The sequence below is a fragment of the Emiliania huxleyi genome (assembly GCF_000372725.1).
Source record: "Emiliania huxleyi CCMP1516 chromosome Unknown EMIHUscaffold_215, whole genome shotgun sequence".
Classification (NCBI taxonomy): Eukaryota; Haptophyta; order Isochrysidales; family Noelaerhabdaceae; genus Emiliania; species Emiliania huxleyi.
The window spans coordinates 101,936-113,202 of record NW_005200461.1 but is presented as its reverse complement, the minus strand read 5'-3'; the positions used below and the strand labels follow the sequence as shown (position 1 = coordinate 113,202).

General features: G+C 68.7%; 2 protein-coding genes across 2 annotated transcripts; both read left to right on the top strand.

Annotated features, from left to right (window-relative positions):
- Positions 1-623: 623 nt before the first annotated feature.
- Positions 624-1,545, top strand: EMIHUDRAFT_235244 (hypothetical protein; the record flags this gene model as incomplete). The annotated part of the gene is made up of 3 exons (XM_005780418.1): positions 624-1,251; positions 1,396-1,421; positions 1,507-1,545. 3 exons carry the CDS (start codon positions 624-626, stop codon positions 1,543-1,545), a joined length of 693 nt encoding a protein of 230 aa, XP_005780475.1.
- Positions 1,546-6,515: 4,970 nt separating this feature from the next.
- Positions 6,516-11,254, top strand: EMIHUDRAFT_235242 (hypothetical protein; the record flags this gene model as incomplete). Its single annotated transcript, XM_005780417.1, has 4 exons — positions 6,516-6,542; positions 9,030-10,178; positions 10,802-10,852; positions 10,967-11,254. 4 exons carry the CDS (start codon positions 6,516-6,518, stop codon positions 11,252-11,254), a joined length of 1,515 nt encoding a protein of 504 aa, XP_005780474.1.
- Positions 11,255-11,267: the final 13 nt, after the last annotated feature.

Sequence of the window (11,267 nt, the reverse complement as noted above, 5' to 3'; positions counted from 1 at the left end):
CCCGGCAGGGCGCGGTGCGGGGGCGGGCACCCGGAGCCCGCCGCGGCCGCTTCTACGCCGGCGAATCACCATCAAGCTGCTATACGGCCCCGGCATCGCCTCCCCGGGCTTAGCTCTCAGTCAAGATATTGTGCACATGAGTGGCCTCTACAATATACTCACTGACACTGAACCTCCCAGAGCTCGTCCCGGTCCGTCACGGCCATCCTCGTCCTCCGGCGGGCCCCCGGCCGCGGCGCGGTGCGGCGGCGTCACAAATCCGACCACAGAGCACCGGGACGCGGTCGGGCGATCTGAGGCCCAAGTAGGCGAATGCATTGCCCATCCAAGGCTATCACCTGGACCTATCAACAGGCGCCTGCGGCGCCGTGCTCAGGAGTTGGTTTTCACTCGCTCGAAATGTGTGCCTGAAAGGGTTAAATTCTTTCTTTTGGCGGAGCTAAGTAGGTAGGTGCATTGCCGTTCTTAACGGAGTCGCTTAGGCGGCTCCGGTGGTGTGCCGGTGATAGTACTAGCACGCGCCAGTTCGCACCTGTGTCGAGCCTGTGTGCTGTGAGAGAGAGTTGTTTTGTTTAAATTCTTTCTTTTGGCCCGTATCATCTTCTTCCGCTAGCCACACAACCATGTCTTTCCAGCGCGGCCGCAAGGGCTGGCGGACCGGCAGCCCGGAGCGCCTCTCGATGTTCATCGAGGCGGACTCCATGGCGCAGCGCGGCTGGGCGCTTGGCGGGAGAGGAGCGCAGGCTGCTCCTGCTCCCGCGCCCGAGCCGCCGCACGCGGCGCCCTCCCTACCGGCGGCTGCGCTCGGCTTCGCGGTGCCTCCGTGGTGCGTTGTGCCGGCGCAGCCATGCGCTGCGCGGCTCCTGGTCACCAGCGGAGGCGTGGCGCGCATCGACCGGCAGGGCCGCCCAGAGACGCTGCAGATAGGCATGACGAGAGCCGTCGTCGCTGGCCGCTCTCCGGACGCCGATGTGGTGCTCGAGCACCCGTCGGCGTCGCGGCGGCATGCGGCTGTGCTGCACCACGCGTCCGGCGCGGTCTACCTCGTCGACCTCGGCTCTGCCCACGGCACGTTTCTCGCAGGCACACGGCTGCCGCCGCACGAGCCAACCGTGTGGGCGGACGGCACCGCGGCTCGCTTCGGCGCGGCGCAGACGCAGCACATCCTGCTCCAGCGGCGCGAGTCGTTGCCGCAGCCCGCCGCGCTTCGGCCGCCGCCGCAGCCACAACCTCCCTCCAAGGCGGCGTCGAGTGCGCCGGCACTTGCGCCGCCGCAGCCGGCGCCAGCACCGCCGCAGCCGGCGCCTGCGCCGCCGCAGCCGGCGCCTGCGCCGCCGCCGCGGCTGGGCTATGACGACGACGCGCCGCTGGGCGGGGCACCGCCGAACGGGACAGCGGCAGCCGCCGCACCGCAGAGACTCGTGAGTTACGACGACGACGACGACGACGACGACGACGACGTCTGCAGCGATGTCGATGGTGCTTCTGGCGGCGGCGACGACGCAGGAGGCGGGACTGGCAGCCTCAACAAGAGCACGCAAGTAGAGCGGGCCGTGCCGGCGCCGCCGCGACCGCCGCAGCCGCCGCAGCCGCCGCAGCCGCCGCCTCAGGCACCGCCGCCGCCGCCGCCGTTGCCATCGCGACCGCAGCCCCCGCCGCCGCCTCCGCCCGCGCTACTTGGGGAGGACGACCCGGCGTTGGCCGCCCTCGTCGACGCGAATACGCAGCGGAACAGGCATGTACCCGTGGTGCCAGAGGGCGGCGGTGCGGCCGGGCGAGGCCGGGGCCCGGCCAGGGTCTGGGAGGCCGCCCCACGCCGCGTGCGCTTCGACTCGGCGCCGCCCTCCGTGCGCTTCTTCGAGCCGCCCGCCGCCGAGCCGCTTCCGGACCCGGAGGCCCCGCCGGGCGCCGCCCTCGCCCCGGCAGATCATGGCTGGCGACCCGCCGCAGTCGTCGCGGCCGCCACAGCCACGCCCGCGCCTCGTCCGAGCACGGCTGGGCCGCTGTCGAGGCCTACGGAGGTCGTCGTGACGGTGCGGCGGAGTGCGGCGGCGGCGCCGCCGCAGGGAGTGGGCCAGTTCGGCGGCGTGGAGTCGACCGTCCTCCCGCACCCGCCTCCCTCTGCCGCCGCAGCACCGCACACCGCGCCACCGCCGCCGGCCTTGGCGCCCGCTGGCCCGCTCGCCGCGACAATCCAGGGACGCCTCGCCTCGCTGTACAAAGGGCCGGCCGAGCCGTCGAGCCCCCGCCTCTTTCCCAAGGAGCGCGAGGGCTCCTTCCTGCGAGGCGCCGGCCGCGCGAGCGCCGCCCCCGACGCCGTGCGACTCTCGCTCTCCAGCCATTGCGGACACACCGCGGCGGGCAGCGTGCTCTCCGACGGGGCAAGCCTCCGCATCGATGACTCGAGCGGCGCCGGCCTGCTCGCGCTCCACTTTGAGAGCGCCGCCCGCAACCCGCTGGCGGACGGCCGGACGCCGGTGCGGTACCGTGCGGACGCCGGTGCGGCGCACGCCCGGCGCGTCGGGGCCGCCGTGGCCGCGTGGCGGCGCGGCTCGTCGGCCGCCGGCGACTTTCTGCTCTCGGTCGTCAACTTGCATGGGCGGCCGGTGCTTGTGTACGCGTCGCTGCTGCTGCGATCGGCGGGGGGCGGCGAGGAGGAGGAGGTGGTGCTCAGCCCGTGGGCCGAGCCCCTCCCGCCCGACGAGCAGCCGGCGCCACTCTCCGTCGAGAGCGGAGGTGCGCCGCGCGGCGCCAACTGCTTGCTCCTCGAGGCATACGAGGGCACTGCGCGCTGCGAGGCCGACGAGGCCGAGACGGCACCCATGGGAGAGAGCAACACTTTCCGGCGCGCTGCGGCGAGCGGGGTGGCGGTGGCAATGCCGCCCGCCGCGCGCGGCCCGTGTCTGCGCCTCGAAGCGTCTTTCCAGGAGGGCGAGGAGGAGCCTGGAGCGCCATTCTGCGTCCTGAGGCTGCCTCTCTCGCTCGCTGGTTGACGCTGCTGCGTGTTCAGATTATTGTGGTAAGATCTCAGTACAGAGTACCGCGAAGCGCCCAAAAACTTACTACCCTTGTAACCCTATCCGGCCACGGCCCGGCCTCGGGCTTTGAGCGAGCGCGTGACCCTTCTTGCTGCGTTCCACCCCAGTATAGGCGCGCTCTCTGCAGCCCCGAGAAACCGACGTTCACGTTATATGTACTGACGTAACGTACTCTAGCTTGCATGAGATTGCCCGATGCGGTGGCACCGGTTGAGCGCCTGCACAGCTGTCAGCTCCTTGCCTCGGACGTAGAATGGCTCCACACACACACACGCACACACACACACACACACACACACACACACACACACACACACACACACACACACACACACACACACACACACATACACACACACACACCGCTCACCCACGCGCACTGGGCCTTGCACATTTAATGCCGTGGGGCTCCTGTCGTTAGACGTGGAGACGCGAGGGTCGCCCCCCCTTGCCCCACCACCTCGTGTGTGTGGAGAAGTTTACCTTACCTTACCTTACCTGGCTCCATCAAGACGACGTGCGCCGCACCTCGTCCTTACGCACATCCTTAAGGACGACCTCCTATCGACCGGCTGCTGACGACACCGTCGATTCGCGTGGGCGTCAGGCAGCGGCTGAGGTTGGCCTCTCCACCCGGTCGCCACGCCATAACCTGCTGGATCTGAGCGAGTAGCCCGGCCCAGACAAGGGTTCCATCCGCCCCGAATGTCGCTTGGCGCGCTAGGGTGAACGTGGGCACGGGCGTGCCTAGCTGGCGCAGCTTGCGGTCAAGCGCGCGCACGTTGCGGAGGTCGCTCCGGTCATGTCGTCTCAACAATACGAGGCCTAGTGTGGCTCGGAGGGTGGCGTGATATCACGGGGGAATTATGCGGCGCCAGAGGGGAGGAGTTGTGACGCACCGACGAGCGCGTTAGGCAGCACCGCGTTCTCGTCGCCTTCGTGGCCGGCGTGGTCAAGGTAGAGATTCACCTCATTGTTGATTACCTTTACATTGCTGCGCTTGAGCAGTGATTGCGCTCGCTCGACGCCCGCCTCCCGCAGTCGCTGCGTAAAGCTGTGCACGGCATCGATGAAAATGGCCGCCTGGGTTGCCCTCCATTTGCACTGTCGCGCCTGTAGGCGCGTCCCATTCCCAAACACGCGCAACCACTCGCCGGCGGATCTGACATGTTCGGCGTCACACCATTGGGGTGTGCGGCACATCTCGCAGCTGCCGGCCTCGACCTCCTCCGCACTACACTTGCGCCATTCCACCGGCATCGTCCACTGGACACCGCAGCCCGCCTGCAGTTGCCTGCACAACGCGCCGCCATCTCCCACCTCACACTTGCCCATGCACCTCGGGTTAGCCCCCGAAGGCAACGTAAGGGGCCCGCAGTTGCTGCACACGCGGCCTTCCGAGTTTGAGTCGATCACAGACATACACTGCACCGCGCTCCATACACGTTCCGCGTTGAAGAGCAGCGCGACGCCGCCCTTCGGGAACGCTAAAAACGGCAGCTTCTGGTGAAAGAGTGAGAATGCCGCACAGTTGTATCCGCAATCGTGCTCGAGCTGCAGGTCGACGAGGCGCTTGGCGGCCATTACACGGGCCCAGAACGGCGAGTGCGAAGAGATGACGTGGACCAGCAGTCCATCGCGACGGAAGGCATGGCGCAGCCCGGATTCGTTGGGGCCGCCCATGCAGCGCCAGACCTGTCTGGTATAGACCCGGCCGAGAACTCAGAGTTGCGCTTCAGCTGCTACACAGGCGCCAACCGCCCGCCGGCCGCAGGTGAGTCCTTCGGTAAGCGCGGGTTAGCGCGCGGGTCAGAACGGGTTATCATAACCCGACGCTAACCCGACGCTAACCCGGCACTAACCCGTGCGGCTGGGGGGCATACGTCAGCAGGGGTTTGCGCCGGGTTAGGGGTGGGTTAGGGCCGGGTTAGAGCTGGTTGGCGAGATGAAACGGCTGCTGCGGCGGGCACTTCTGTTAACATATTCTGGTCTTCTGGTAACAGACATGTTGTTGGTAACTTGATCGAATCTCGCCGAGGTCGCGGACGAGAGCACTCGGTGTACATCGAAAGCCTGGGCGGCCGGTACGTCTGGGACGAGGCTCGCTCGTGCTGGAAGTGGGTCGTCTACGTCGACTAACTAGAGCACGTCCCTCCTCACTGCTCCGTGCACGCCTGACGCCCAGTCGACGCACCTCCCGTTGCGCCCATGGCCTCCGCTACAGTGGCAGTGCGGGCTGCAGGGGGCCCGGCCCTCAACGTGTGCCAGCCAGTGATGGCCCTATAGGGAGGAGGAGTGAGTGCGCTGAGGGCGGTACATTATAGATCCTGTGGCATGAGACTGTCCCGCTCGCCATGCGCCCGCGGCTGTGGTGTGGCGAGTGAGTGAACGCACTGCTCCAAACGCACATCTCTACCATCTACCGATGCGGACGCAAAAAGCGCGCCTCGGCGAGACGGATCGCGTCACTTTGCCTGGGCCTGCTGGAATCGCCGCACGCCAGCGCTGCGTGATGATCTGGTCCCAGTTGTCCATAGGCTCGGTTGTGTCGTCTGTGTATCTACGCGAGTAGATCCGGGTGTGTTTCGCGCGCGCGCCTAAGTTGTGACCACAAATCCCGCCTAAAAAATGAAAAAGCAAACCCAAGCTCCGTACGAAAGTACGAAAGAGCTGAATGGGCGGGTCGGATGCCGGGGGGCGGGGTGGGGGGGGCCAGGGGGGGGGGGGGGGGGGCACCCCGGGCGCCCCACTCTGAGGAGGTCCGGCCCGCCCCTGGCCCTTAATGGCCCGGGGGGGGGGCCTCACCCGCAGCCGGCGCGTCCCGGGGTGGGGTCTCGGGGTGAGTCCCGGGTGAGGCCCGCCCCCCCCCCCTCCCTCGGGCTACTGTGATCCGCACATAACCCAGACTACTCGTCGCCCTGAATGGTTGCCCAGGTTACTCAGGACACCATCCCGGCGTGAACACGACGAACTGCCCTTCTCCGATGCACGCGCGGCACGCGCCACGGCGCGGCACGTGCCGCCGTCTTTGTTTGAAGTAAAAAGTCGAATCAGAGCGGTGTCGGCGTTGTCCTGAGTTTTCTCCTTCGGACCGCCCAACCGGGAGCGGGACCGCTCCGGGACGCACGCCGGCGAAGCACCATCAAGCTGCTGTACGGCCGCGGTATCGCCTCCCCTGGCTTAGCTAGACTGAGATATATTGTGCACAAGGTTGGCCTCTACAATATATACACTGACACTCTACCTCCCAGAGCTCGTCCCGGTCCGCCACGGCCATCCTTGGCCTCCGGAGGGCCCCCGGCCGTGGCGCGGTGCGGCGGCGTCGCAAATCCGACCACAGAGCACCGGGACGCGGTCGGGCGATCTGAGGTCCAACTAGGCGTATGCATTGCCCATCCATGGCTATCACCTGGACCCATCAACAGGCGCCTGCGGCGCCGTGGTCACGAGGTGTTGTTCACACCTGGGCAAGCATTCATGCAGCACAGTAACCCGCTAAAGATGGTTTGCGCGCCGCTGCTCGGCCAGCGCGTCGTGCTCGGCGGGCTGTCTTCCCGTCCCGAGCTGAACGGGCAGCGGGGCGTGGCGCAGAGCTTCGAGGGCGGGCGGTACGCTGTGGCGCTCGAGGGCGGCCGCGAGAGCGTGCGCGTGCGGCCGGGTAATCTGTCGCCAGCTGCGGCGGAGCGGGCGTCGAGCGGTGTCGATGCGGTCATCGCAGCAGCGGAGAGTGGCGAGGAGGAGGCGGTGCTAGCGTGGCTCGACAGTGGCGGGCGGGTCGACACGACGTGCGAGGGAGGCGAGACTAGCGGCATCACGCTGCTGATGGGCGCCGCCCGCTACGGCCACGAGCGGGTGGTCGAGATGTTGCTGCAGCGTGGGGCTGACGTCAACCTGCAGGACAGCGACGGCGACATCGCGCTGATGTACGCCGCCGCCAGCGGCCACGAGCGGGTGGTTGACTTGCTGATACGGCACGGCGCGGAGGTCAACCTGCAGAACAGCAAAGGCTTTACCGCGCTGGTGTACGCCGCCCGCCACGGCCACGAGCGGATGGTCGATTTGCTGATACGGCGCGGCGCGGAGATCAACCTGCTGAACAGCATCGGCGAAACCGCGCTCATGTACGCCGCCCTCTTCGACCACCCCGCCGTCGTGCGGCGCTTGCTGCGGGCGGGCGCAGACACCGCGGCGCGCAGTGTGCGCGGCAGCACGGCGCTGCAGATGGCCAAGGAGAAGGGTCACGCCGAGTGCGTCGAGGCATTCAGGCAGCACGTCAAGGAGGCGGTCGTGGCGGGACGGCCCACTGCGGCGGCAGTGGGCGGCAGAGGCGCAGGCGGCGCTTCCTCCGGCGGCGCTTCCTCGGCTGGATCGAGAGTCGCGAAGACGCCATCTCCAGCGGTGGCGGGGCGGGCGTCGAGCGGTGGCGTGGCAGTCTCCGACGAGGTCATCGCAGCGGCTGAGGGAGGCGAGGATGCGGCGGTGCTGGCGTGGCTCGAGGGCGGCGGGCGGGCCGACGCGACGTGCGAGAGAGGCGGCGTGAGCGGCATCACGCTGCTGATGGGCGCCGCCATCTACGGCCACGAGCGGGTGGTCGAGCTGCTGCTGCAGCACGGCGCGGGGATCAACCTGCAGAGCAGCGAGGGCGACACCGCGCTGATGTACGCCGCCTTGGAGGGCCACGAGCGGTTGGTCGAGCTGCTGCTGCAGGGCGGCGCGGAGATCAACCTGCAGAACAGCAACGGCGACACCGCGCTGATGCTAGCCGCCGCCAAAGGCCACGAGCGGGTGGTCGACTTGCTGATTCGGCACGGCGCGGAGGTCAGCTTGCAGGACAGCAACGGCTCCACCGCGCTGATGTGCGCCGCCCTCTACGGCCACGAGCGAGTAGTTGACTTGCTGTTGCAGCACGGCGCTGAGATCAACCTGCAGAACAGCGAGGGCGACACCGCGCTGATGGACGCCGCCGCCAAAGGCCACGAGCGGGTGGTCGAGCTGCTGCTTCGGCACGGCGCAGCGGTTGATTTGCAGGACAGCGACGGCTACAACGCGCTGATGGGCGCCGCCTTCCACAACCACCCCGCCGTCGTGCGGCGCTTGCTGCGGGCGGGCGCAGACGCGACGGCGCGCAATGCGAGCGGCAAGATGGCGCTGCACCTGGCCAAGGAGGAGGGCCACGCCGAGTGCGTGCGCGCCCTCGAGGAGCACTCGTCGACCGCAGGAGAGGCGGGGGGGGAGACGGCGGTCGCAGAATCAGCCGAACAGGCCGCGGCGGCCGCACGCGAGGTGGCAGCGGCAGCGGAGGCGGCGGAGGCGCGCGATGCAGCCGAGGCGGCGCTGCGCGAGGTGGTTGAGGCGTGCGAGCGAGGCGACGCCGATCTCGAGGCGTTCAGGGCTGCGATCGGCTCGGAGGCGCTGCAGGCGGCGCGGCGGCTGCGCGACGAGCTGGCGGAGCGAAAGGCCCGCGAGGCCAGGGCGCTGAAGCGGCAGCGGCAGAAGGAGGAGAAGGCGGCGGCAGCGGCAGCGCGGGCGGCGGAGCGGGCGGCGGAGCAGGCGGAGGAGGCGCGGGCGGCTGAGGAGGCGCGAGTGGCGGAGGAAGCGGATCGGCTGGTAGCAGAGGCTGCGGCGGCGCGGGCGGCGGAGGAGGCGGAGGCGGCGTCGCGCGCAAGGGAGGAGGCAGAGGCGAGGGCGAGGGAGGAGGCGGCAAGCCAGAGGGAGGAGGCGGCAAGGGAGAGGGAGGAGGCGAGGATGAGGGCGGAAGCGGCGGCGGAGGCGGAGGCGGAGGCGGCGGCTGTAGAGGCGGCGGTGGCGGCGATGGCGGCGGCGGAGGCTCAAGAGGCGGCAGCAGCGGAGGCGGCGGTTGCCGAGGCGGCAGCCGAGGCGGCGGCAGCCGAGGCGGCAGAGGCGGCGGCTCCTGCCAGTGTCGCCGCCCTCGCCGCCGCCGCCGCGCCGCCCGCCGCCGTCCCTCTCGACGAGCTCATCGCGGCGACCGAGGGCTTTGCCGAGGCGCGCAAGGTGGGCGAGGGAGGCTTTGGGCGCGTCTACCGCGCCGACGCGCTGCCGTCGCTTCCGCGCGTCGCTTGCGGGTTCGCCGTCAAGACGGCGCTGGTCGGTGTCGGCGCCCAAGGCCTCGCCGAGCTGCAGAGCGAGGTGCGCACGCTCAGCGCGGCGTGCCACCCGTCCCTCCTCCCTCTCCTCGGCGTCTGCCTGGCGCCGGCGAGAGCGTGCCTCGTCTACCCCCTCTGCCGCGGCGGCAGCCTCGAGGACCGCCTCTACCGCGCTCCAGCCGCACTGCAGCGGCTCCGCATGCTCGGCTTCGAGACGCCGCCTCCGCCGCTCTCCTCCGCCGCACGGCTCCGCGTGCTGCGCGACGCGGCGAGCGCGCTGCACTACCTGCACACGCTCTCTCCGATGATCCTGCACCGCGACGTCTCGGCGGGCAACATCCTGCTCGACGAGCGCGGCAACGGATACCTCGCAGACGTGGGCCTCGCGCGCGCGGCAGAGGCGACGGCCGGCGGACAGGTCTCGCACCTGTCGACGCAGCGTATCTTTGGCAAGCCCGGCTACATGGACTCGATCATCATGCACGACGGTCAGGCTTCGCAGCTCACCGATGGCTTTGCGCTCGGCATCACGCTGCTCGTCGCCCTGACCGGCCGCGGCGCTCTCGGCTTGCTCAACGCGTGCGACGATGCATTGGAGGAGCCCGACACGGCGGAGAGCATCGCGGCGGCCGACGCGGGCTGGTCGGCGGCGCAGGCCCAGGAGCTGGCGCGGCTCGTGGTCGGGCTGGCTCTCGTGAGGAAGAAGAGGCGGATGCCGCTCGCAGAGGCATTGCCGCGGCTGGAGGCGCTCGTCGAAGCGGCGGGGGAGGTGGAGGAGACGGCTGGGGCCGAGGAGCGCCTGTGTGACCTCTGCTGGGACGCGCCGCGTTCGGTCCGCTTCGCGTGCGGCCACGCGCTGTACTGCGAGGCGTGTGCGCCGCGCGTGCTGGAGCGCGACAGCAACTGCCCGGCCTGCCGCCAGCCGGCGCTGCCCATCGCCGCAACTGGGCGGCTGGTGGCGGCGCAGACGACGTTTGTCCACCAGCCGCCCTCGCGCCCCGCGCCCCAGGCTCAGCCTGCAGGCGCCACGGCGGCGGTCGGTGGGCGAGGGGGGCGGGGTGGGCGGGGTGGGCGGGGCGGGCGCGGTGGGCGGGGCGGGGGGGGGCTCGGCGGCTCTGCTTAAGTGGTTTTGGTTTCATACTTCATGTACGGAACTGGGGGGGAGGTGCTTAGGGGAGGTGAACGCGTTCACACGTGTTCGCTGTTGTGAGTGGTGGGATGTCGTGTGGGTGTTCGCCGCCTATATGCTCTATCCTGCGGCAAGACGGACGCTTTTCTATCTCTCAGTGCGCGCCAGTCCCGTGCCCAGTGTTGTGCGAGGGAGTTTTGTTGTAAAATTCTATCTCAAAATTTTTGCGGCCGCCCTCTCTCCTCTCTCTCTCTCTCTCGCTCGCTCGCTCGCGTACGAACCGGGGTCGTGCCAATACACTCCGGTCTCAGCTTCTAGTGCGGTCATCACGCCGTTTGGAGCACTTGCGGCGTTTCAATTCTTTTCTCTGGTGCGGAGTGCATTGCCGTTCTTAATGGAGTCGCTTAGGCGGCTCCGGTGGTGAGCCGGTGTGTGTGCCAGTCCGCGCCAGTCCGCGCCCTTGTCGTGCCAGTGTGCTGTGAGAGAGGCTTGGCCTGTAAGAATTCTTTTCTCTGACCGGGCTGCTCAAGTTGGTCAAAGGGCGCGGCAAGTGGTCTCCGTCGGAAGCGACGGCAGCGGCGGTGGCGGGGGAGGAGGAGGAGGCCGAGGAGGAGGGGGAGGAGGGGGAGGAGGAGGAAGCCCCCAAGGGAAAGCTCAAGGAGCAGCCTGGCGATTACCCCTTTGCGCGGCAGCAGGATTGCGATCTACGTTTGTTTGATTTTGAGGCTTTCGGAGGCTTTGGAAAGGAGGTTCGCAGCACCCTGAGGGAGGCGGCGAACCAGCTGAGCAACAAACTTTCGCACGCTCAGCACCTGGACGAGGTCACATGGACCACCAAGAACTGGCACGGGCTGCAGATGCAGCGCTTGTCTGTCGTCCTCCACACCGCCGTGGCGTGGCAGACGGTGAACGAGCTAGCGTGCGGGGAGAGCGGCATTGTGCATGGTGCGGAGTGCATTGCCGTTCTTAACGGAGTCGCTTAGGCGGCTCCGGTGG